The following is a 25,135-nucleotide window of genomic DNA, read 5'->3' as shown; positions in this document are numbered from 1 at the left end:
AAAAGCAAGAGTGAAAACAGAAATGTTAAGATATGAGGCCAGCGAGTGTGCGTTTGTGTGAATGTGTGTGTGCATGTGTGCTTACTTGTAACAGATCTATTACCCCTGGCAGAAATTTTGGTTTCTCACTGATGATAGATTTATCATTGAACGTTGTTAAACGACAAACCACAGTGGATTTACAGCGACGTCCCCTGTTTTGCTTCTTCAATCCGGCAGCGTGGAATTTTCTGACACATTTTCAACAGCTCTGTGCCTGTTTTTGCTACAGATGAAGTTGTAAAAAGAATTTTCTTCCGTCCCAATTAGCCCTATGTCTGATGAACCCTGAGCGCTAACACGATTTCACACACAATCAAATGAGGGATGCACATATCCAAGCAAGCTCTAAAAGAAACAGCTGAGCCTGTTCCTCTGCAACGCAACCGTTACAGATTGCTAAATCATGTTTTGACCTGGAATGACACAGCAAATGACTAACACCATTAGAAACTGTCTTCACGGATTCCCCGTACACCGACGGGAACCGGTGTTCTTTATAGATAAAAAGATCACTATATGCAACAATATCAGACGGATCTAACAAACACAGGGCGTTCTCCCGGGACGCTTCGGGTCATATTGAAAACAGCGAGCAGGAGGCCCCCCGAGGTGAGAGGGAGGACTGTTTACCTCTTGTTCCCTTGGGGCACGGTCGCTCCACGAGCATGCCCCTCAGGGTCTGAGGCCACTCGATGTCTCTCTTCTCCATGGCCTCGCAGAAGCGTAGAGGGAGGATCTCCTGGGGCGGAGGGGCGGTAGTCTGCGGAACCACAGGAGGCGGCTTGGGCGCTCCCTTGCCGACCACCTTGGGCCCTGTTGTGGTGGTGGTGTTGGCCACTCCCCGGTGCACCGTGGTTGTTGTGGTGGTGGTTGTCGTTCTCTGCGGGGCCACGGTGGTTTCTGACAACGGCAGATCTGTGAGAAGAGAGAAGGTAAAGAAGCGTTATGGTTGGGTGTAGCGCCAGTATGTGCTAGTGTGTGGCTAAATGAGGAGAACATAGTGTTAAAGTCTCCATGAAATGAACTCCCATTACTTTTACTTCCTGGAAAACAGAGTATCTTTCATGGTGACCTCATGCTGCACTAGTAGGCGTAAATATACATTTTAAATCAATAAAACCATCAGATTTTTGAGCAATCCAGCCCTCCCATCAAATACAACTGCCTTTCTCTCCCTGACTCATATTCCATTGGTTAAGACTTTTGAATGATCCCTCACTGCAGTAAATATGCCATTTCATTGGGTCTTTAACTCATTCTCACCGGGGCCACATATTCATCAAAATGTGTGTAATCATGGTGCGGTAAGGTGTTTTGGATAAAAGCATCCACCAAATGGCATTTGGCCCTCTGGTTGCAGTGCAGGATCAGCTAGCTAGTGTAGCACACCTGGGACACATAGGTGTTAAGCATTTTGCTCAATTATACTTCGGCAGGTGTGTTGAACCAGCGGATCAAAACCTCTTGAACTCTCTCATGGACCACTAACCCTTAATGCCGCTCCCATATAAGTAGCATTCACAAGTTCTTCCTCAACAGGTCTAACGCTGTAAGAATCCTATACATCCAAGTCTCCCGTTGGGTAAATTGCTGCTAACTGCTTTGTGCAACAAGCATATTTGCCTTCCCGTGGACTGTGGCTTATTCAAGGCACTCAGTCTGCGGCGAACAAGACAATAATTACAGTAACATCCTCCTGCCCGGCAGTCATTCCTGCCTGGGAGATTTTGTGGCACGGCTGATTAAATTTCACCAGAGAAACACAAAACCTGTATGTGTAGCCATGGTGCCTGAACATTCATTTTGCAGTTGTTTCTCCCTACTACTCATACTCTGATAAAGCAGGTGTGCAGTAACTCATGCAATGCCCCAGGCAAAAACAATATGTTTCAGTCCCGGGAAAGGAGAAAATAGTGCACTCCTTACATTTAACATGAGCCACTGAGGAAAAACTATGAAGACATTTTTCATGCGATACTCCACAGTAGTGTGAGTAGCACTGTAATTACATTTCATAAAAGTTGAACATAAGGGAGTTTCACCGATGAAATGTTGATAAACACAAACTATTTGATATAAATCTGCTCCACATCTCCAAGTGCAAAAAAACAAACAAAAAAAAAAAAAAACAACGCGTATTTTTTGGCTGGATTTAAAAGGATAAGCTTTATCAATCAAAGGAACTCTGATTAGAATGCAATGTGTGTACTGAATCTAATCGCATTTGAGTACTTTGATTTCCTCCATTAGGCTGTCTGTAGAGCATGCAGGGAATGTGAAGTGGAGCTGTTGCACTGCTTGAGTCGAGCGCAGTCGTTCCTCAGTAGTACAACCACTAGTGAGAATGGTCGGCCAGACAGAGAGCGACAGAGAGACAAAGGGAGGTGGGAGTGAGAGGGAGGACAGACGGGAAGGACGGATGGGGGTGCAGAGAGAGAGAGAGAGAGAGAGAGAGAGAGAGAGAGGGAGTGATAGAGGGATACAGACAAAGTGATGACAGAAAAACTCAGAAAGAATAAGGCTGAGCTGGAGGCTGGGACGACAGCTCCTGTCTTCCGGTGGATGGGAGGGGAGGCAGCCAGACCCCAGGCCAGGCAGCCGCACCACCGTATCTATTGCTTCCATTGGATAATGGGCCTGGCTGATAGCAACCTCCCCCACTCCCCTCCACTCACACACACACACACACACACACACACACCACCGCTCCACTACCACCACAGGCCCCACGGTGTAGATGTGAGGCTTCAGCACAGTTGAGCTGAAGGGAAATAGCCTTTGAGGCTGGCTGCTACCTGTGGCGAATTAGGGCTCTATTGACCAGAGGAGATGACTCTGTGTGCTCCCTCCTGGCTGTAGAGCCACACACACACACACACACACACACACACACACACACACACACACACACACACACACACACACACACACACATACACAAGCAGGTGACATGAAGGTGTACACAGCTGACTGGCTGTTTTGACACTGAGCTGAAGGCAGATTTGGCTGGCTGGCTTCACCACAAACTCCTCTTCGCTTGTCTCCCCTCCCCCTCTCCCCCCCTTTTTCCTACCTGTATCCTTTTACTCAACACGCTGAAATTCTCGGCTGCACGGCCATGCCTGTCACGCTGGCTGAGAGACAACCTGTGCTTAGTGTCCTTTCAGCACCAGCATTTAGCTGGCTGGGAGAAATGCATGTCTCTATTCTGCGCCAATACCCTTTCATTGCTATAACCCTTGTTTTCTCATGACCGCTGATCTGAAAAGACTCACAGAGGTGAAAGCAATAGTCACCAAAAAAAACAAAAAACAACTTTCACTTTGCAAATTGTTGGTCAAGTTTACATGCCAGAACCTTGCGGGGTTAATGTAGCCCTGTCTTAAGAAAATGAATGTGTGTCAACATAAGTGAGTAAATTATTATCATTATTATTTTTTTTACATCTGGGTGCTTGGCAAACTTCCAGAAAATTCCCAGGAAATTCCGGGGGCCCTTATAGGTTTCTCATTTCCAAAGTATGAAAGATGATGATGATAAATCCCAGTCTTCATGGGTGGGGAGTTTACAATCCAGACAGAAATAAAATGGAAACGGATTGCTGTTAGACAGCTTGATTTAAGATAAGGGGCTTGCAAGTACGGCCAATAAATCAAGGAGGCATCTACTGTAATCCAAGCGCATTCCTTTAGCATGTTCACTAACAACTGTATCGTGTCCACACCCTTCACTGAAGAGGGCCGCTTGTCATGGCTGGCTGAGACGTTGAGCTCCATGCTCTAGTTATAACATGTACAATTACATCTGTTTGAAGTCTTTTTTTCTTTCTTTCTTTCCCACTGCTACCTGCTATTCTGGCTATCAGCGTTAAAACTGTGGGGGTAATTAAAGTAGACTAGGCTAATACTAGGTTAGAACTAATGGGTTTGCCTCTCCTCTAGCTTTCCATTAGAGAGGGATCTAGTTTTGCTGAATCCCAGTCGATTTTGCCCCATAGCAAACTGGTTGGCTTTTGGGAAGGGGGAGGAGTAGGGGGGGGAAAGAATTGGATTTGCTGAGGCAATGTCTGGGTTGCAGGGGACAGCCACGCTGTGCTGATGTTGCTAATAATACATTATTGTTCTCAATATGCATAGTCATAGAATATAGCTGTACATTAAAGGGTCTCATTAAAAGGAATACAATGACAAAGGATATAAGTAAAAGGGATAAAATAATCCTGTTGGGGAGTTTCTTTTCATGTTTATGATGAAAACTAATCCGCTTTCCCTTATGAAAAATAGGCTAATATGAATGTAGGCTGTGCGTAAATGCTTCCCGGAGAGATTCATACATAAACAATGCAACCTCTCTGACCACTGCTACTCATGTGTGCAGAGTGTGTCAGGCCGTAATCCTGCCAGCAACACAATAATCTCATTACCTTCATGCCATAGCTTGGTTTAATTTAATCCAATGAAAGCTGGGAGGAATTAACCCATAGGTATTAAAATGGACGCTCCTGTCAGGCAGTCCCTGCTTTGCAGAGATGTCTAAGTGGATAAGTTTATAGGTAACCACTGCGAGGGATTGCTATTGATCCCTGGGTAGCGCTGTGGCAGCCTTCTCCATACCTTTTGCCACACAGGATGTGGATTGAATATTTCTGTCCGTTCTCTATTCTGCTAACATATGTCTGATACCGCTGAATTCCTTCTCTGTGCAATTTTCTTTTGATTATGACAAGAGAAGCCAATCCCACTTTCGGGCTATATAGTGAAACCAGGACAGGATCCTTGATTAATATGTCTCTCTAGCGCTCAGCCCAAGGGGAACCTTCAATTAGCTGTCATAGAGTGTGAGTGCGAGTGGAGATATCCTCCAAAGTACCACCAATAGTCGGGATGGACTTATTCATAACCTCTTTGTGTGATTCGACGCCCACACATTTTTCCACTTAAATATATCTCAGTGGCTCCGTTATTACCACTGGGGTTATAGGTCTGGGATTCACGATAGACAATGAGACGGGAATCCGGCAGGGGAAGAGAAGAAGAAGCAGCGAAGAAGTGGAGGAGGGGATGTCGGGTGTTGTCAGCGCTTTGTATGCACGCACGTAAGCATGCGAGCACTCAGGAACACACAAAACACCCACACACACACACACATGCAGCCCAGATGAGACTTCACTAGGCCTCAGTAGTCATGCCGGGGTGACAAATGAAAACTGACAGTGTGTGTGTCTTTTATATTATGCTTAATGGCTGCACTTTCAATAGGCACCGCATGGTTGTTCATCAGGGTAATGTTTCATACACATTATCAGGGGCTGTTTATCTTGCTAGGGATGAAAAAGTGGGAAGGGAACACGCATTTTGCATTTGTTTCAGTTAATTTGCCACAGAAAAAAAGGTAAAAGAATTATTTGATCTCATCCATCCCCTGTTCTGTCATGGAATAATATCATGATTATGTGAAGCGGGGCTGCTGAGGAGATTTACCTCTCGCCTCACATTTTGCGGGAGCCTTACTTCCTGCTAAGGTAAAAGAATCCTGGCTTTTATACGCTGTGAAATATGGCTCCCGGGTGGTAATCACCTCCTAATGGAAGAGCAATAGTAAAGTTAACAAGTCAATGGAACCTCAAACAATTAAAAGTCTGTTTCTGCCTTCAGAAAGGAGCCAAGCTCAGCCTTTGTAAAGGGACCAAGAAAAGCAAGTGGAGGGAAAATAAAGGAAAAAAGCCATCTGCTTTCAAAAGTCATTCAGAGCAGAGTGTAGGTTTAATTGAAATAAGGTGTTGAGCTGTGAAAAAATAAATAATAAAGTGTAAATTATTTCTTCTGCTAATGCTGCCACTAAAAAATCTTTGTTGCCAATTTCGCACTGTCCCCTGGATACAGCCTTGTTTCAGAGTTCATAAGGAAAAGGAACTGTACTTGGGTATGAAATAGGCTGGTGACTTATAATACATTTGCAATACATTTTGATATCTACCAATAATAACAGTAATATACAAGGGAAATTGGATTACATGTCTTTCACTCTGTGCTGCGCTTGTAGCTGTTGAATGGAACACAGCATATGATTGCTTGTGTATCAGCGGTAAATATGAAGAAAGCTGAGTGAAAATTCATATAATTCCCCATGAGTCATGTCCTTGTGAGTGTGTATACAGTATGTGTCCGTGTCTGTGGGAACAAAACCTAATAGCTGGCTTATTTGTTATTTAGTGCTGTCTTCAATGTTTCTCTCTCTTTCTTTTCCCACAATACACTGATACACACAGACACCGGCAGGCAGAGTGCACACACCCAGACACAAGCATAGACACGCTTATAAACACATGCACACATTCATACACACCCTCATACACAAAATGACACCAAAGTATAGAGAACAGACATAGCAGCTGCCAGACTACAGCCTGCTTTTTTTTTTTTTTTCTGGCAGCTTTCTCTGTACTGTACGTGCCTCAAATTTCAAGCATTAACTCTAAGTGCGCCGAGCAGACGGATATTCGATGCCATGCACACAAGGGGGTGTCTATTTCAGAGGGGTTCACACACACACACACGCACGCACACAGATAACACACACACACACACACACAGATACACATCCAAAAAGGCACACACAATGGGAAAAGCACGCACGCATGCAGGCACACAAATAAAGAAAACACAAACACACACAATAATCAGGCCTGTGTGAAATAAATCTCCTCAAAGGCGTGTGTCAGGGACTGTTGGGGGACCATTGTGATGTCTGAGTAATAATTCTTTTAATACGCCTTGTTTCACAGTCAGACTGTAATCAAACAAGAGACTGTGGATCCCCTCGGCTATACGGCTCAGCCTAACCATAATCACAACCCCCCCCACCACCCCACTCCCCTCTACTCTCTCTCTTATGTAAAACAACTCTCTGTGACATTCTGAAACATAACCCCGGGTTCGGTATTGCCCACATACTTGTATGCTGTCAGCAGAGATCAGTTGGCCACACTGCATATGGTAGTTCGACATCAACGGTAAGAGATTCCCGGAGAAGTGGTAACTAGCAGCTTGGGAATATAAGAAAAGATCATCTTGAGGTGTTTTTTTTGGATGAGGGGTGAAATGGTCTTCCTTGTACTGACAATAATTGGCCCTCTTGTCTTGCGATGTACAGCGCTGGATGAGCTACAGAGAACGTGATCGGATTTCAGAGGAAACAGGTGACCCCCCCGACCCCCTGCGCTGAATACTCTTTATTACCACCGGAGAGGACTGGGTGGTAGGTATTACTCCACGATGTAATATCAGAAACGTTGTGAACGAGACTGTAAATCTTCGACCTGGGATTCTCCACCCTTTATCGCTCCAGTTAAATTCACCCCCATATCGTAACTAAGAATGAGACCAGTGGGTTATGATGTCGACTGAATAACATGACGGCGTGTCATAAAAACTGAGATAAAAAAAAGAAAAGAAAAAAAAGAAGAAGCTACTCGGGAGGAATAAAGAGTGGAATCCAGCGCGGGGGAGATAGGCCGGCAGTGAGGAAGGAAGCCATCACGCGGGGAGAAGAAAATCAGTCATTGAATTAGCATGTCCCTCCCATCATCAGCACAGATTGGCGAGGTAATTAATTCCTTTATTGCAGATGCAGGGGAGAGACGGGCCTGCGAGACAAGGGGAATGGCGGTGCTGGTGGTGATCTGTGGTCTGAAGGAGGATGGGTGGGGCGGGGGGGAGGAAGGCACTCACGCCTACGGGGATGACCGCGCCCACCAGAAGTTTAAGGCTAGGTCACACTCGATGATTTTCAATCCTAAACTCGACTGGACTATCCCAACGGTCGGCGCAGATAACCCCGTGGTGTGAAGGGGTTCAAGACCGCGGACGGGGTTCGAGATCTCTCGACAACTCCAGGACCGGCTGGAGTCCGACAAGATTTTTTCCAGCATGTTTGATTTGGCCGGGCTCGTGTCGCGCGAAGCGGTCCAAGACTCACCGAGACTAGAAATCGGAGCGTGACCCTGGCAACAGCCAATGAGAGTTAAGCTCAAGGGGGGAAAAAAAAGAGGATGAACCAGAAGAGGGGTCACTTTCAACAGCAGCTTCCACTCAAGTAGATAGTTTACATCAGTAGAGATTCCCAACTCCACTTGCCCAACTCTTGACAAATTGTTATACGATTTTATTAGGAGTACATCTTATATAAAACGGCATAATATGGCAATAAGCCTGGATCAATTCACTTAAGTAGGCAATTACAAATTAAGTGAAATAAATCTTGTGCAAAATTGTTCAGTGTTATCCTTATAATTTCACTATACAGTGTAAACCGTAGCTTCTGTACCATGAAGCAAGAAACAATAGAACGCCTATTTTGTATATTTATATTTACAGTAGGACAAATGGGAAAATGTTTTTGAGTGACAGAATTGGGTAGTGTGTGATCATCTTCATGTGTGATGCCCATCTTGGTCCGGATGAACAGCTTCCGGAAGGCATGGCAAGGATTTACTGAAAAGCAGTCATTTAGTCTGAACTGCCCTCGTTGGGCAAGACGTGAGCAGTCTTGCAGTCCGACCTGGGCTTTAGCCTGACTTCAGGAGGGAAGCTAGACAAATACATAAACTGACAAACATGCGTACACGTGCACGCACACACACACACACACACACACACACACAGATACACATGTATCTCAGCCAGATGGATGGCACAGCTCATGGAGAAACATGGAGGATGAGGACTAAGGCGAACAATAGGAGACAGCCTACGGACAGAAGGGGAGAGAGAGAGAGAGAGACAGAGAGAGAGAAAAAGACAAGCAGAGAGAGACAAAAAAAGAGATAGCATGACAGGAAGCAATAGAGAGACAATGGAAGAGAGAGAGAGAGAGAGAGAGAGAGAGAGAAACACTAAGATGGAACCAGACAGAGAAACAGACAAAGGGTAGGAGAATATGACAGGACAGAAAAACAAAAACAAAAAGGGTGATTTTCCACATCAATACCCTCTCCTTTCACACCACCGTGTCCACTTCGGCAGCCGACAGGAGGGTGGGGGGTGTGTGTGGAGGGGGTGTTGGTGTTGTCAAGGCAAACAAACAAATTGGCCGTTTTTAACACATCCTGATCTCTGTTCCTGTATCACTGGTGAGCTTGTAGCAGACAGAAGCCTCTGCCATTTTACCATCCTGAACACCTCACATGGCTGTGGGGCCTTGTTGTTGATGTTCAAATCATCCTCCGTCTCTCTATCTCTCTCTCTCTTTTTCCTGTTTTCTCTGTAATTGTTGCCATGCACAAGCTGATTTCTATGCGAACGCTGCAGAAGAAAGGAATGAATCATAGTGGTGCTTATTAGAGAGCTGTAAATTCATCTGACTATAAGAGGTGCGCTCTCCGGGGCGGCTGCTAATGCATATAACTCACTAGCATCTGCAACAGCTGAGCATTTTTGCATTGTAAAGCACTTTCATAATACACAAACTATGGGGCATTGTTCTGACCACATGCAGAGACTTGTAAGCTAATTGGCAAGTCGCGTCAGCGCGGCGTACCTTATAATTTCAAACAAATTGGGTCATTCTCTTCCTTACGATCCCCACTTGCAAATGCATAATTTGAGGGTGCGGCAAAGATTGAAACTGTATGCAAATGTATTGACATTTGAACAATTAAAGAGGTGGTCTTGATTTGTGTGGGTGTTAACTGCAGCGCCGGGGGCTTTTAACGGAAGTGATTCAGAATCTAATTTTGCGACGAGGGATAACTAAAAGCTTTCCCAAGCTCACCTGTGTCCCATTGAGGTGGTGAATGGGGTCTGTTTGTGAATCTTTGTGTAAAAAAAAATTTGCTTTTATATGCTTACTCAGTGGTTTGAGGCCACATATCAGAGCTTGGCATGAATAAACGGGCCATAGAAATGGTTGTATAATGAGTTTTCAGGGGGAATATCTCATTTAAATCAATTTAATCATCACACTTACAAGATGCGACAGAGGAATATGTCTTTTTATGAGCTCCATATATGCAAGAATGAAAACAGGCATGGAGCCATGGGTAGATGAGTGGATTATGGCTTTTTGTGAGAGAAAGATGGTCTTATTGGTCAAAGCCAAGAGAGGGACTTACTGACCCATTTAACGTCCACGTCCAGTGGAGCAGCTTGTTGGATGTGACCCCATCCACTCCCCCGTAATCCTACAGGAGCTGATCTTGCCTCGACATGACCAATGTTATTGGACTTGACAAGAACCCAACTGTCTGCCACGCAGGGTCCCAACACCAATTTGATGTGATTGCGTTCCATGACGGAACAAATCATGTGACAGAGTTGTTTGAGCGCTTAGAAGATACAAAAAAAAAAAAAAAAAAAAAAAACGACTGAAGGAAGTAGTGCAGTGTGGTGTATGTGTGTGAATACCACTTTATATTCTTAATATACTTCACTTAATATTCACTTTTAACATCTCAGGCATTGTAACTGCCATTGTTAATGCAGTAGGAGTTTAACTATTGTTTTGGAAATTTCTTCATATGTGCCTGGTTGTAATATAAAGTCCACAATAAATGCCAGCCTCTGCTCTGTGCTTCACTACTACTGGTCATCACTTCACCTCCACTCTTCTCCCTCCTGGCTCCCCAATGATTGAAACCAGGTCGCACTCCAGTTAGTCTCTCCACACCTTCTTTTGTGAACCTGAAAACTCAGTTGCTACATTCTTGAAGAAAAACAAATTTCTACCTTCTCTGCTCAGCACGAATTTCCTTACCTTGCCCTTCTCTATCAAACATGATCATTAGAGTCACAGGAATATTTTGTTAAAATTCGGGCATGATGGCTCTAACCCTCGTTCTCTTTGTTGGTTAAGCTTCTTCTATTGTTGGAATCGTTATAAATTGTGCTGGATAAGAGCATCGGCAAAATGAATAAAATGTAAAAGTGCGAGGTTTACATTGGTGTTAGGCAGGGATAGGCGTGTGTCATGGAAGGCAGGCAATCTGCAGGTTTTCATTCCAACCAAACACTAAACCAGGTGATTCCACTGATTAACACACCTTCAGCCAGAGAGCAGGAGCTAATCAGTAGTGTTTGGTTGAAAGGAAACCCTGCAGACTCTTGGCCCTTCATGGAACCCATGCCTGTGTTAGAGACTTGAAGATTACAGGTCTTTGGAAAAAAATGGTCAAAGTACAATTGTATCCAGTCATTAATAATTAGCCTACTTTCTGCATGATTAAATGGTCTTTAACTATGCTGAATCCTGTTTTAATCCTGTATAAATAAATAAAAGAGCACGGCCATGTGCATGTTTGTGTGGCGATGTAAGCTAAGCTTACGTGCTTGTGATGGCTTGAGCGTAGTTGATTTTTCTTTTTCAGACAGGTACTGCACGAAGCAGATATTATACCTTAAACTTTAACTCCACAAAAACATTCTGAGAGCTTATTTCAGTACCTAGTGAAGCAAGTGCCGGCCATTCTGAAACGAGCATTCAAGATATCTCAGGGAGGGCGTCCAGTGACAGCCAGAAAAAAGTGCCATCATTTATGTGTCAACATCAGCCATGTGGGAGGACAAGTTTATTGACATCTTGATGATCATCCTGGACCATTCTCCCTTGCACTCATCGACTGCAACTCAACACACATTAGTCAGTAGCAGGGCCAGGCCCATGTCTCATTTGTCAAGCAGAGAGACCTGCATCCTCCTTGATGTTTGTATAAAGATCCCTGAATACAGCAGCCCTAAGGCACAAGTATGTGTCGTATACTGTACGTTTGGACGAATATTTAACTGTAACCGACTTCATTCTGATGCTTCTGACATTCAACTATGTCTGTGGAGGAAACATTTCTCTCTCACACACACACACACACACAACTAACTGGAACATAGTCTTATTTCAGGGAGCATCCTTTTAAAGCCTCTGATTTCTCTATTGGTAATGGGTGTCCATTCCGCAAATGAATAAATCAATTGAGCGTGCAGCCCGTCTGTGCACAACATATTCAAAGAATCTATAACTGGTAGGATGAAAACAGAGGCTGGGACTCAATGTTTAGGCACGAGCAGTATACTGTATATAAACACATAATGGTGTGTAAAAACTGCTCAGATTTGATAATGAGAAAGGTGAATGGGTGAGCGCTTTTACAGCAGTTGTCTGTAACAATGTCAGATACTACTCAAATTCAGCTAATTATGAACTCTGTGTGCCTGAGTATGTGATAATGAAATTGTTATTTGGAAATGAGGAAAAGAGGGAAACCCATTTTCGCTGCGGCCGTATCCCACAACTGCCATTTACTTGTAATATGCAAATATTTAATACAAAAAAAAAAACCTAATACCTTTCTCATTGGCAGTGGAGAAACTTCAAACATGTTACTCATGGTCAGGAAAAAAATAAAAAAGCATGAATTTTTTATCTTGTTCCCCTTGATTGCTGCAGTTCTACTCAGTACACCCTCTGCATATTAATTCCTGAAGAGGTCTGCTTTCAAACTTGGACTAAGTTCCAGTTACAGGAACGCTCGCCTTGGTTTGGCTGGAGTGACGCTGTTCCAATGGCTGAACCCAATTTAGCCGCCACAAGTCCTATCAATACAAAAGTGGACGGGCAAATACATTAATAAATATTGAGCTCTTGGATAATCTGTGGAAAAGTTGCTTGACCTCCGTAGCTCATCACTGACTGCGCCGGGCATTACGTGGACTTAGGACTCTGGATGTGGAGGGGATTAGTATAATTACAGTTATTATATTCTCAATGTAAAGACTATCGCAGGCCTAGGCTAGCCTCGTCTCGGCTCTTGACAGCTAAATTAAAAACACGCTCGGCTGACGTGACCCTGGATGATTGATCCTCCTGCCGCGTGTCTACACCGCTCCTCCTCTCTTAGGCCGGGCCTCGACTCCTTACACTCCGCCTACAGAGTGTGGAGTGTTTTTTTAACAGCCGATGGTAGATTTGGAGGTTCAGCATCACTGGGGGAATGATCTATCCTTGCTCCAGGCCAGACTTTGTACCTGTCCGGGCATGCATGGCTCCAGAGGTGAGACTATGTATCTCTCTCTCTCTCCCCCCTCTGCCTGTCTTGCTCTCTCTGAAAAAGGGATATGCTAGCAGGGCTCCCTTGGGCCTTAGCACTGGGGACTCAGGGAACGCCCGGATGGTAAACCTCCCCAAATCCCCCAGATACTGATCCCTTATGATATGGTAACTGGCTTCGAGGTGTTGTTTACCACCGAGCTCCACTCACTTCACCCCCGAGATGCTCTCCTACACTCCAAAGCTTCCGTAACATATCTAGCACATATTAGATTCTAAATTAAAAATCAGTCAGCTGTGACACTTGACACACAGATGGGGGAATACCAAAGGAATAGCAAAGCGCACTTAACAGCAACTAAAATCACGATTTCAAAAATGCCATTTGACATTATTGTGTGCAGAAGAGCTCAGTGGGGGTCGGATTCTTACCATGAGCTGGATCAGGTGGCCCGAACTCCAGATTGTATCTCAGGATGTAAAAATTATTCCACACATAGAGCTGGTTATCTCGCGGATTGTAATCCACAGCTGCAATGTACTGGTACTGGTTGGGAAAGTGGATATCCACGTACTCCCCACGGTTCTGTTTGGTGTTGTAAACGTAATCGATCAGGCTCTTGCTGACCTCGCTCTCGTTGTCTTCGTAGGTGGAGCGGACGACGTAGAGTACTCCGCAAACCATGAAGGCATTGGAGGCCGAGCGCTTGTCGTAGGCCGTCTCCCAGGTGGCCTCGAAGCGCAGCGTGTAAGGGTTCAACTGGCTGATGACCATCATGCCGTTGTTCTGCTCGGTGGCGTAGATCACCCACAGCCCGTTCTCGTCCACCGCCAGGTCAATGTCCGTTTTGCCGCCCCACTTGTAGGGCGACGTGTCGTGGTAGTTGGCGTTATTGATGATGGCCTCGCCGCTTTTGATTCGAGTCCGCAGGTCAAACTTCACAATATTGCGGGTACGCTCCTTGTTGAAAAACACGGCCCCGTCATACACCACAAATCCAGTCCCGTCCACCCGGTGGGGCAGCTTGTAGGTGACGGTTTGCCGGGCGTTTTGGAAGTCATCCAGGGAAGAATACTCAATGAGAGTGTCTGTCCTATAAGGAGTCCAGGGCATGAAGTAGATTTTGTCGCCGGCTTGCAGCGGGTCTTTGCACCAGGCGCCAGCTTGTTGCTCCGCTTCAAAGAGAAAGGAAGGATCTCCGACCGCTTTCAGAGTCCCGGGACAAACAAAAACTAGTGATGGGGGAAGAGTAGAATAAGAAACAGACAGAGGTTAACATGTTAAAAATAAAACAATGCTAAACAACATTTAATGTCAATATAAACTCTAGTGTCTTCGTTTTGTTTTACGGGTTGTCCAGGAAGAGTGGGGACAGACAAACATTAAAGAGTGGCCAAAAGACGACTAACAGCTATAGCCAATGTTCACAAGCAGTATAGGGAGTTTGGTTTTGTGCATAGAAAGAAAAAAAGGAATAGGAAAGTTGTTAAGCATAATGTTTAAATATATAAGATAGTCTGAAACAAAAAGAAGCTTTGCCTCATAGACATTTACTGTTGGGAATAGAACACAAATGAGGGGAAAATAGAACAGAAACAGAACTTAAAGAAACAATTGGTCCTGTAAACAAAAAAAAGCAGCCAACTAAAGTCACTTGGCAACAGACGGGAGAGGTTATGAGAGAGCAGGAGTCAGCAGAGTCTGCAAAATGTTCGTGTGTACTTAGATGTGTCTCGGTTACACCACCTTTTCTACAGTATATACCTGAGAGGCTTGTCATTACGGAGTGGTGCAAATGTCACGACCGTTAAAATTTAAACAACTTTCAGTAAGGGTCTCTTGAGGTGTTTTGGTTGTTGCTCTGAGGCATTAGGAGGCATAAGAATCAACAGAGAAAAGAGCAGCAAGTGGTCAGGTGAGAATAATGGGGAGGAGAAGAGGGAGAAAGGGGCGGGGGGGGGGGCGGGTGGGCTCAGAGAGAAAAGGGACAGTGGGAAGCAATAGCTTGAAAAAAAGGGCCCAGAAACACTGTTACCATGGCATGCTATGGAGAAGGGTTTGGAAGCCAGGCAATATGAGATTCTGCTGAGTAACAAAAGCACCCAGGGAGTATGAGGAGAGAAAGCCCCTATGGACTGCAGCCAATACGCCCCCATTTACATCTTTTGGCTGCTTGTGTGTTATCATTTCTTTTATGATCAGTCTCACTCCCCTTGTTGCACTATACTGGACTGTTAACATTACAGTCGGGGGATTCTGCAGATAATGCCTGCTATGGGTTCGTACTAGGAGCCACCGTGGGAAGATAGGTAAAGTTTACAACCAGATGCCACAAAACAAGGAGCTAGGGTTTGGATCGTGTCTGTTATTTACCTTTTTGCTCCACTTCTATTTTAAGCGTTGGAAGAGAGAATGAAAGGGGTGCAAGGGGAAAAAAACAGATTAATATGAATTAACTGTCATCGCTACGATTACATATGCAGAAACATGCTATGAGACACGGACAACGACGGGAAGACCTATTCAGAAAAAAATGAGAGTTGAGAGAAAGATGACACACAGTCGTCAAGCTCCTGTCTCAGAAAAAGGAGCTTGGTTAGAACATCAAGAATAGTCTGATTGATCATGTTCGGGATTATGACCAATTGTCATGCTTGGTTTATAGCAGGGCGGTTGATTTTTTTTTTGGCAGCACTTGACAGACTGCCAACTGACTTTGAGCATGCAATATCACTGATGGCAAAGCATCAATCAGGTTTAGTTTTTGACATTCACAGGTAAAAAAAAAAAATCTTTCATTTTAGTTTGTCACATAGACAAGTAATACTGGGATTGACTGACTGGATATGACAGTCAGGTCAGGAGTGTAGTCTCCAATATTAACTGAACTTTTTGGCTAAAATCATGGAAAAATGATTCATAATGAAGACATTTTCCGAGACGCAAAGCCATTGTGGCCCCACCCCATAGTTACAGTAGTATAGCACTATTTTATTGCTTCATTCCATTGATGTATGATAATCATAATTTCACTTTACATAACGTTGGTTTTGTTGTAAAGCAGAAACACATGACATTAAAGTTGTGATCTCTGCGTATCCACCCACCGCCATAAACCAAGCCTAACTCCAGGATAAAGACAGGTTCCATTTTCATTTTTTGATGATAGTTAAATATATCTGTAGATACTCCTTTGCTTTATCTTCAAAAGGGATCTTAATCCAATAAAGAAGCCATTTTACCATTCTGGGCATGGTTTCCCAAAAGTATCTGGGCATTATCTTACAATGGAACAAACATGTTCTTAGCTCCAACAGAGACTTAAGGGAAACTGGACCCTGGTCACTGGGGTATACAATAAAAATACACCAAATCTGCTTTGAGTAACACTGATAATGAATAGCACAACTTACAAAATATCACTCTTGGGTTAATGATCAATGTAACATTTGCTTGTTAGCAAAAAAAAAAGACTGTTAACTAAGATAAACAATTTACAGACACCAAACTTACTATAAGTGAAAAATAAATTAATTACACAATGTATAAAACTAACCCAATTTGGCTATCAACTATTCCTCTTAGATTAATAATCAGTGTAATTCCTGACTAATACCTACACACTTGACTGTTTTATACTGTACACTTGTACTGTTTATTCACCATTTGAGAACTTCAAGCCATGTGTGCACAGGGAAAAAAAAAAAATATATATATATATGTATATATACTGTATGTGTTGTGTATTTTCTCTGTGCTCATCAAGGAAACAGGTAACCAGTCTAACTCACGGTAGCAAAATAAAATCAAGTGGCTTGTGTGCACTCACTGTTGAAACATGGTTTCAGTTCCAGAGTAAACACTACTTGATTTGTTTGCGTAATTCTGTGGTTTCCAATGATAGTCCTCTATAAAAACTTTCTTTTTTCTTACCCTACATGGGCATATTTAAACAAGGCCCTCTGAAAGCAAACATGCTAAGAAGTATTGCCCAGTCCATCTATTTGAAGAAAGTATCTTAATGAGTGATTTAACAGAACACACCACAAAAAAACTCCACTGTCTATACTTGTTACCAGAGCATGTAATGAAAGTGCCTGCTGCTTATTTTTAACTGCAACAAGTACACAATAACCACTTAGCATAATCTAATTCAACAGCAAAAGAAAAGTTTTCCTAACACTGACAATTTCAAGAAAACATTTAACAAATGCAGTCCAGAGATGAAAACTTCACAAAGACACAACACGTTCTCAAGAAAAGGCATGCTCAGGTCAGTCTAAAGGAGAGTGAGAGCAGGAGAAACTGCACAGATGGAGCAGGATCGGTGTATGAATGCACGCCACTCTGCAGAAGAGACTCAAGTGCGCTGTAGCTACCTAAAAGATCAAACACTGAGAAGAAGTAAACAAATTAACAAGAGTTGACTTCTCAGACGCTGCCCCGGCCAGATGAAAGAGAAGACGAGAGAGTGGGGGAGAGATAGATGGAGAGGAAGAAATCTGGAAAGAAAACGAGAACACATGACGGAAGACCTGACGAGGTTAGTAGAAATGTAGATAGAAAAAAAAATAAGAGCAATCATTGTGATCAGAAACCGGTCAGTGGATGAAGAGAATGAGTCAGATAGCCGAGGAGGTTTCCTGCAGATTGCACAGGGGAAGGGAAGAGAGTCAGTCACTTTTGAAATAGCAGCATAGAAACAAATATGAGAGACATCCCCCGCCCACCCAACCCCCCCCCCCCCCCCCCCCCCCCCCCAAACCCGAAACTATCTCCACCAGACATTACAGACATTCAAGGGATTTAGCAGTGGAGGACTTCCTGTTTTGCTCAGGCTGTTTTCCTCACATGGACTATTAATAATCGTATGTTCCATCTTAATCCACTCTGTTCTGTACCTTTACTTTAATAAACAACAAAGCCTTTGCCTCTCAGAGTCCCAGGCTCCTTTGAATTGCATGTAATGTACTTTGGGAGTGACTAGACTGGCAAACTGTCTGTATCCCCTTGGCTAAGACGTCTGCTGTCCACTGCAGACTCAATTAGTAGCTCCAGCATTATTTAAACGACAGAAATCAAATCAGAACATAATATAAACTGCAATGCATAAGGGAAAATAATGCGAACTACAAAATATACCAAAGGGGACCCAAAATGTATGCTGTCAATCCTGAAGTTACATTGGATATTTTTTATATGTGACCATTTTTTGACCATGTCAGTGACAGAAGATAATTCTGTAAGCTGAACGAACAACAGATCTACAGATCAACAGGATGCAGCAGAGATAGCAGGCGATGACTAAATTAGCACTGATGTCTTCGGAGGACTGTTTCTACCTACTGGTATGCCTTTTTTATGCATTTTTACAATGTGGCATAGCAACAGCGACGTTTTTTCTCTTTTTTTCCAGCATTTCAATGTAGCTTGCAAAGAGCAGTCTTAATGAAGCAACGTCTTGGCTTTTATGTCGCCTGTTTCAAGCAATTACTAGAGCCAATTCAGAGGGTGACTCAATGCCAGGTGAAGGCAAAATTTACATCCTCGGCTGGAACATGGAGATAATGTTGCTAATGAGGGCAGTTCTTGACATGAACCAAATTATGAAACCAAAAGGATGAAAATGGTATAAATGAAGGCAGCTTGCTGCAGAGGCTACTTGTAGAGAACTGGTGGTTTCAAGATAGCTTGTCTGATTTAAAGACTTCAGTGAATGAATTACACCATATTACATTCAGTCGGTGGTAAAGGTAAAAACAATTGTTTATTACATTCTGAACTGCCAGTTTTATTTCAGAGAGACTGTGAGGAGCGACTGTTACTTTGGTCGAAAATGAGGACACTCTGTCTGCGGTGCAGCCGTTGATCAGCTTAATGGGGATTTAATACGGTGTCTTGCAAAACAACTTCTCAAGGCTTGTATCCCAGCAAATCCAGGGGATCCTAAGCTTTTGAACCACTGCAACGTTTTTAATCACCAAATCTTGATATTCAGCATATGATCTATCCCTTCTGAAAACTGTAGTAAGATCTTTGCTCTGGGGCAAAAGCTGTGTAAATCTTGCCTCATGATGGCAACTCTCTGTATTAGACTGACTCGGTCGTATTTGATATCTTAAAAAAAAAAGGCTTTGTCACTGGGGGTATATGGACGTTTTTGTAGGAGAGGAGACAAAGGATTGGTAAGGGGAAAGATACAAAACACAGCACTTGCCCAAAAATCACAGTCTACAACAGGCTGGTTGGGCTTGAGTGGGAAAGGCTGGACTGGATTAGACTGGACTGGATTGGACTGGACTGGACTTGATCAGACTGGGGGAACACTAAGCACTTACCAGGACAGTTGCGATAGGACACATTCTGTGTTCTTGGTCCTATTCTGGTTGGGCATGGACCTTGAGAAGCAAAAAGATGGGGCTACAGACATGCATGTTTCAAACTGTTTAGAGTGAAGTGAGGATCTGCTAGGAGTTCTGCATGAGATCAACATTTCCAGGAGTCAGAGTCCTTGGGCAGTGGGTTATTTTCGACCACATTCAAGCAGGCTTGACTGTTCCCTTGGTGCAAGAAGGAGGCAAAAGCCAATCATAACAGTAGGTGGACATGAGTGCATCTTGAGGCTAATCCTACCATTAAGGCTTGAGGTAACGCAGCAAGATGTAGGATCGATAGTTCACTTAACTATGAGGCAAGTTCAGAAAAACAAAACCAGATGGGCATTTATGATAAAAGTGAGTGGATTTGGCTATGCTTAGTAAGGCTGACTGAAATACTCATTATCGCTTATTCCATTATTAATTACAGGTCCTCAAAGCCTCAGAGAGGTTAACCTTTAAGATGTAATGAGGTTCACCACCTAATGATGATCACTCATGTATTCTGATTCAACACTAAGGGGAACAGCTTGGACAGGCATGCTGGTGCTGAGAAACATAAGGGGGATGTTTTAAATATGAAAAGTACACAAGGTTGAAGGTGCAGGATTCATACCACGTTATTAGGTTGAGTTTCCTGCCAATGTAAAACTAAAATACATGTAAAGGAATCTGTGTATCAAATACGTATTTGGATCTGCTAGAGCTGTCAATTACTATCTTCCCATCACTCCCACTCTAATCATTTCAGTTCCACCTGATTAGTGATTCTGGCAATTCATCTAATTCTTGGTCATTAATCAGTTTGCAAAGGTTAGATGGGAGTATTTGCTCCACAAATTGCAAATGAACATGGGAGCTTAAAGGACAAAGGGGAATTTTAATGCAAAGGGCAATCTAAAGATTGTTTGGGAGCTGAATGGCAATGAATATTTTAGCATCCAAGGAGCAGACAAAATGTTAACACTATCTCATTCTATGAAATATTACCTTGTTGACTTATGAGAGGAGCCATTCTGTTCTGTTACATAATGGAACATCTGTTAACATATTTCAACACCTGTTGTACCGAATGTATATTGAGCCATTAAGATGAGCTGTGTTTTCGCCTGATAGATTTCGCCCTCATCGACAGTCAGCGTGACTTCCCCTTCCCTCCCTCTGTTCTGCTAGCTCATAACCTGGCTCGTCAACGTCCGCTGGAAACACGGTGAGCACATCAATAATAAAGGCAGGACAGAAGAGGACCAAAGGGTTTTACAGGTCATATTTCATGAAAAGTTCATGGAGTGACAGAGATGGAAGGAGAGACAGAGGAGAAATGTGTTGGAAGGTGTTGGAGACTAAGAGAGAAGACAGTCTGGACAACGGAGGAGGAGGGGGTCGGGCGAGAGGTGAAGACAGAGGAGAAAAAGAGGAAGAGAGAGAGAGAGAGAGAGAGAGAGAGAGTGTGAGCAGGGTAGGAAAGCGAAAGCGAGACGAAGGACAAGGAGTTTTCAATTCATGACAGAAGGTTCATACTTACTGTAGGGCACACACTCATACTGGACCTCCAGGTACTTGTAGGTCCCTGGGCAGGGGTCGGGGAAGACGTCCGAACCCGTGATCACAATGCACTGGGTCCGATTGTTGCACCTGTGAGAAAAAAAACAAAAAAAAAACAGAAACAAGCAACGTTGAGTCTCAGAAATCCACGGCATTCTTTTCCTCAAGTGCATTCCGACAAACACAAATAACACAAGAGAAAGCAAAGGAAATTGCTGAAATGAATTAAATGCAAAAATGGCGAAAACACTGTACACAAGTGGAACATTGTCGCTTCAAAAACCCAATAACCCGACATCCTTCATTCTTCACATTGCAGCTGGGAAATACTTAAACTCCTCAACAAGAAACTTTATAGAATTACACTGCACAAAACATGGTGAATTACGTTACCGCATAGCAATGCCATTTAGTCTGTTGATAATGTCAATGCCAAGCCATTGGTTTTCATTCAAGGCTTGGATACTGGGACTTTGCCTCTACAGCTATGGTGTAAAAGAGGTTCTTTGTGCACTGTACTATTCCACTGGGTCTTTTTCAAATGCCTTATCGCTCTATAATAGATAGATAATCAAAGTGGATGTATACAGGCCAATGAAAGAATCCAACAGAGCTCTGTAGCGTTTTCCTCTTGCTGTAATGGAACATAACCCTTCGGGCCAACAACTGGCCAACACCATAATACATTTATTTCCTATTTTCTCTTGTGCTCATCTGAAGTTAACACCCATCAAGCGCCAGATGCCAGTAAAATTTGCCTTTGGTGGCTAAATCAATAAGGGACACCTGCCATGCTGGCCAGTAACTTTGTGAGACGATAACAATTTGACTGCCTCGGTTATACACAGTTTTTGGTTTTTGCCTGCTCTCAAAGTTAAACTTTTTCCCTGTTGGCCATCGTACGCTCTCTCTGACCGTGAGCCAGCCAAATCAAAGGAATACAATGGCTCCATATCAAACAGGATCCTAATTAGCTCCTGTTTGTGTGTGTGTGTGTGTGTGCATGTGCTCTCTTGAAATTTTAATTCTGTTGCACTTCATAAGGAATTACCAACTTGAGAGTTTTAAATAAACACAGCATATGATTCTATACACAAAATAGCACTGAAAACAGGCAGGGTGACATATTTCTACAAAGAATGTACACTACCAGTCAAAAGTTCGGACACACCTGATTGAATGCACTATGTTTTTCATTATCTTAAAGCCATTTTGATCTAAGGGCTTTATGATTAAATGCTTGAAATTTGTTTCTTAGACAAATATAAATAGTGAAGTTGATCCTGTGTATGAATTTCTTTCCAAAGCCTTTGCCTTTCCATCATGGCAAAGGGTGGCTACTTTAAAGAATCTAAAATATAAGATAGTTTTGATTTGTTTAACACTTTTTCGGTCACTGCATCATGTCCATGTTATTTTATAGTTTTGATGTCTTTATTATTATTCTAAAATGTGAAAAATTGTAAAAAATATGCATATGTCCAAACGTTTGACTGGTAGTGAACTATTGTGGCCGGTAAAAAAATATATCCATGGCAGGTGACTTTTTTTCTTGTTTACCAGCCCTTGGCAGGTGAGCCACAAAGTTAATTTTGGACACTGCCTTTAACATATGCAGTGCAGCCATTCTAATTGAAGCAGCAGGTATGCTCGAGGCCCATGGAATTGCAGGTGACCGCCCCCTTTGCTACATTGAAATCATGATAATGACATCAATACCCCGAGCAAGCCGTTTTCGCTACCGAGGGGACTTAGAATTCTATCGGCGGTGTGAGGAGCCAGATCAATAACTCTGTTCTGCTGATTTAGCAGGGACCAGAGATAACATTTGTTTCTTCTTATCACAGACCAGTGCGCCCATTTACAGCAGATCATTGGAAAATGTATTACTGGTTGCATTGTATTGTGCTTTGGGTTTTGCTTTTGTTTTGGGCTGCTGAGGTAATCACTGCTCTGCGTCCCTGTGTTATTAATATAATATTAGATAGCGCAGTGGAACAGAGGAGAGTTGGTTACCGTTGAGGTGTATAGCATGGAAACAGACACAGGGGGCTGGAAATCGGCGCTGTTTTGGTTTCAGATTGAAAACAACTGAGTCCTCGCCGCATACCATGAGCGCATGCGGTGTACAGTGGCTCGCCACCGTATGCAGCACAAAAATCCACCCAGCAACTTGAACAAACGGCCCCTGTGTTCAAATGAAAAACCCACTAAATCACAACAACAGCAGGGAACAGAATTAGCCATTACACTTTTTCTTTTTTTTTCTGACCAAGCATGAAAGCAATTAATCTCGCAAGTCCATTTTCATTTTTTCCCATGCTTCTTCTTCTCCCTCCTACTCATCCACTTCTACTTCTCTCAATCAGCATCTATGCCAATTAAAATAATTCCCAACTGTAGTTTCTTCAAATACATGTGTTAGTGATCAGTTTTTTATTTTGTCAAAGCAAGAAAAATGTGATTTGTTTTGCTTTTAGCATTAGTAAAAGCAGTGTTGTAAAATCAGCACACCGACTGTATATTCTCAACGGTCACAAGGCCATATTGCTGTGCATTTGTGTGTGTGTGTTTGTGTGTGTGTGTGAATGCGTTTTGCGGGGGTCTCAAGTGGCATTTCACTTTATTAATGACCTCCATGTGTGATAACAGATGAGAATATCAGCATACTGTATTTGTTTTTATGGAAATGAATTACCGTTTCGGAATTAAAACATGCACCTCATGCTGGGTCCATAATGTAACACTTTTTTCGCAGGTAATATTTCATGACTCTGCAGCGCTTTCCATATTTTATGTGGTCACTTTGATGATTCTGTCCCTTTTGCTCATGCATAAGCATATCATGCAAGAGCAATACAAATTACAATGCTTTACCTAACAGACTGCAATGAGAACAGGAAATGAATGCCTGGCTTATACAACATAGGCCTATGAAACAGAATAATATCACAAATAAAATTCATGACACTAATAAGACATAGACCTGTCAGTGTTTCTCGGGCAAATGTATTTAAACAACAGGAGGGAAGCATTGGACAGGGAAAATATTCTCTCATATTTCCTTTGAATCAATGTTGGCATAAGTGTTGATGGCTCTTTCTGATGTATTGCCCTAATTTTATAGCCGAGGAGCAGGGGCCCCTGATCTATGGGATTGTGTGGCTCTGATTCTGTCTCATCTGTGAAACCACGGGCTTCTCCTGAGACCAATTGAGAAAGCCCTAATGACTTCTTCTATGCAAAGTCCTAGTCCTCCATTTGGAAGAGAGCATGTAATTGAAATTTCTCCCATAAAAAGTTCACCGTTTGGGCCTGCCAGGGCACAAGTCTCAAAATGCAGACTAATTAAATACACGTAAAATATGATATCTCCAACTAACTTTTGATAGTCTGAGGCTATATAGTAATTAAGTACGTACATAATGAATATTAAGTCAAAGGCAGCTTTTCTCCAGAGTGATTTTTATAAATACCTTGATTGCTCATTCTTTTGAAGCAAAATTGGAAAGAGTACTGATGTATTTTATGTAAGTACTGATACTTCGGTTAAATTTTACTTCAATCAGAGTGAGAATAATTAGCCAAGTGAACCAGTTGCCCACTAAAAAGTGATTTACATTTGAGCAAAAGTATCTATCTATCTGTCTATCTATCTATCTATCTATCTATCTATGTGTTTAATTATTTTAAAATATTCAAAAATGTGTCACTCAATTTTTTCTCAAGTACAGTGATGCGGATAAGTCCAACTTGTTACCTTGTTACTCTGCACTGGAGTGAAACCTGAATGATGGACGGAGACAGCGAGCTTCTACTTTCGCTGCCTCCATTTTCCCTGCTGGCCTGTTAATCACAATGAGGTATTCCAAATCTAATCCCATCACATCTCTGACCTTTTGGGAGAGCCAGACATCAGCACAATTAGAGCGTCGTAGAAAACGCTGCTCGGATTTGATGCAAATCTCCTTTAGAAATGAGCACTCGGTGCTGACAGCAGGACGGGGTGTGATAAGATGCCAACAAGGTGTAACTGATAGCACTCCTGATACCATGTACCCACATGCAATTTAACCTTTCCCACTGCCATCATAAAGCATGTCAAAGGAATAATTGGACAGCGAGATAAGGGGCT

The 25,135-nt window shown here is 43.0% G+C and overlaps 1 protein-coding gene across 1 annotated transcript in view; it reads right to left on the bottom strand.

The window, feature by feature from the left end:
- adgrl2a (adhesion G protein-coupled receptor L2a) overlaps window positions 1–25,135 on the bottom strand; it is a 94,645-nt gene that overhangs the window by 24,571 nt on the left and 44,939 nt on the right. The window contains exons 4-6 of the mRNA XM_078285448.1: window positions 20,981–21,090; window positions 13,510–14,310; window positions 673–957 (exon numbers count right to left, since the gene is read on the bottom strand). Of these exons, the coding sequence (XP_078141574.1) occupies window positions 673–957; window positions 13,510–14,310; window positions 20,981–21,090 (1,196 nt within the window). The remainder of the gene's footprint in view (window positions 1–672; window positions 958–13,509; window positions 14,311–20,980; window positions 21,091–25,135) is intronic.

The sequence above is a fragment of the Centroberyx gerrardi genome, chromosome 9, assembly GCF_048128805.1.
Source record: "Centroberyx gerrardi isolate f3 chromosome 9, fCenGer3.hap1.cur.20231027, whole genome shotgun sequence".
NCBI classification, from domain to species: domain Eukaryota; kingdom Metazoa; phylum Chordata; class Actinopteri; order Beryciformes; family Berycidae; genus Centroberyx; species Centroberyx gerrardi.
This window is presented reverse-complemented; position numbering and strand designations above follow the sequence as displayed.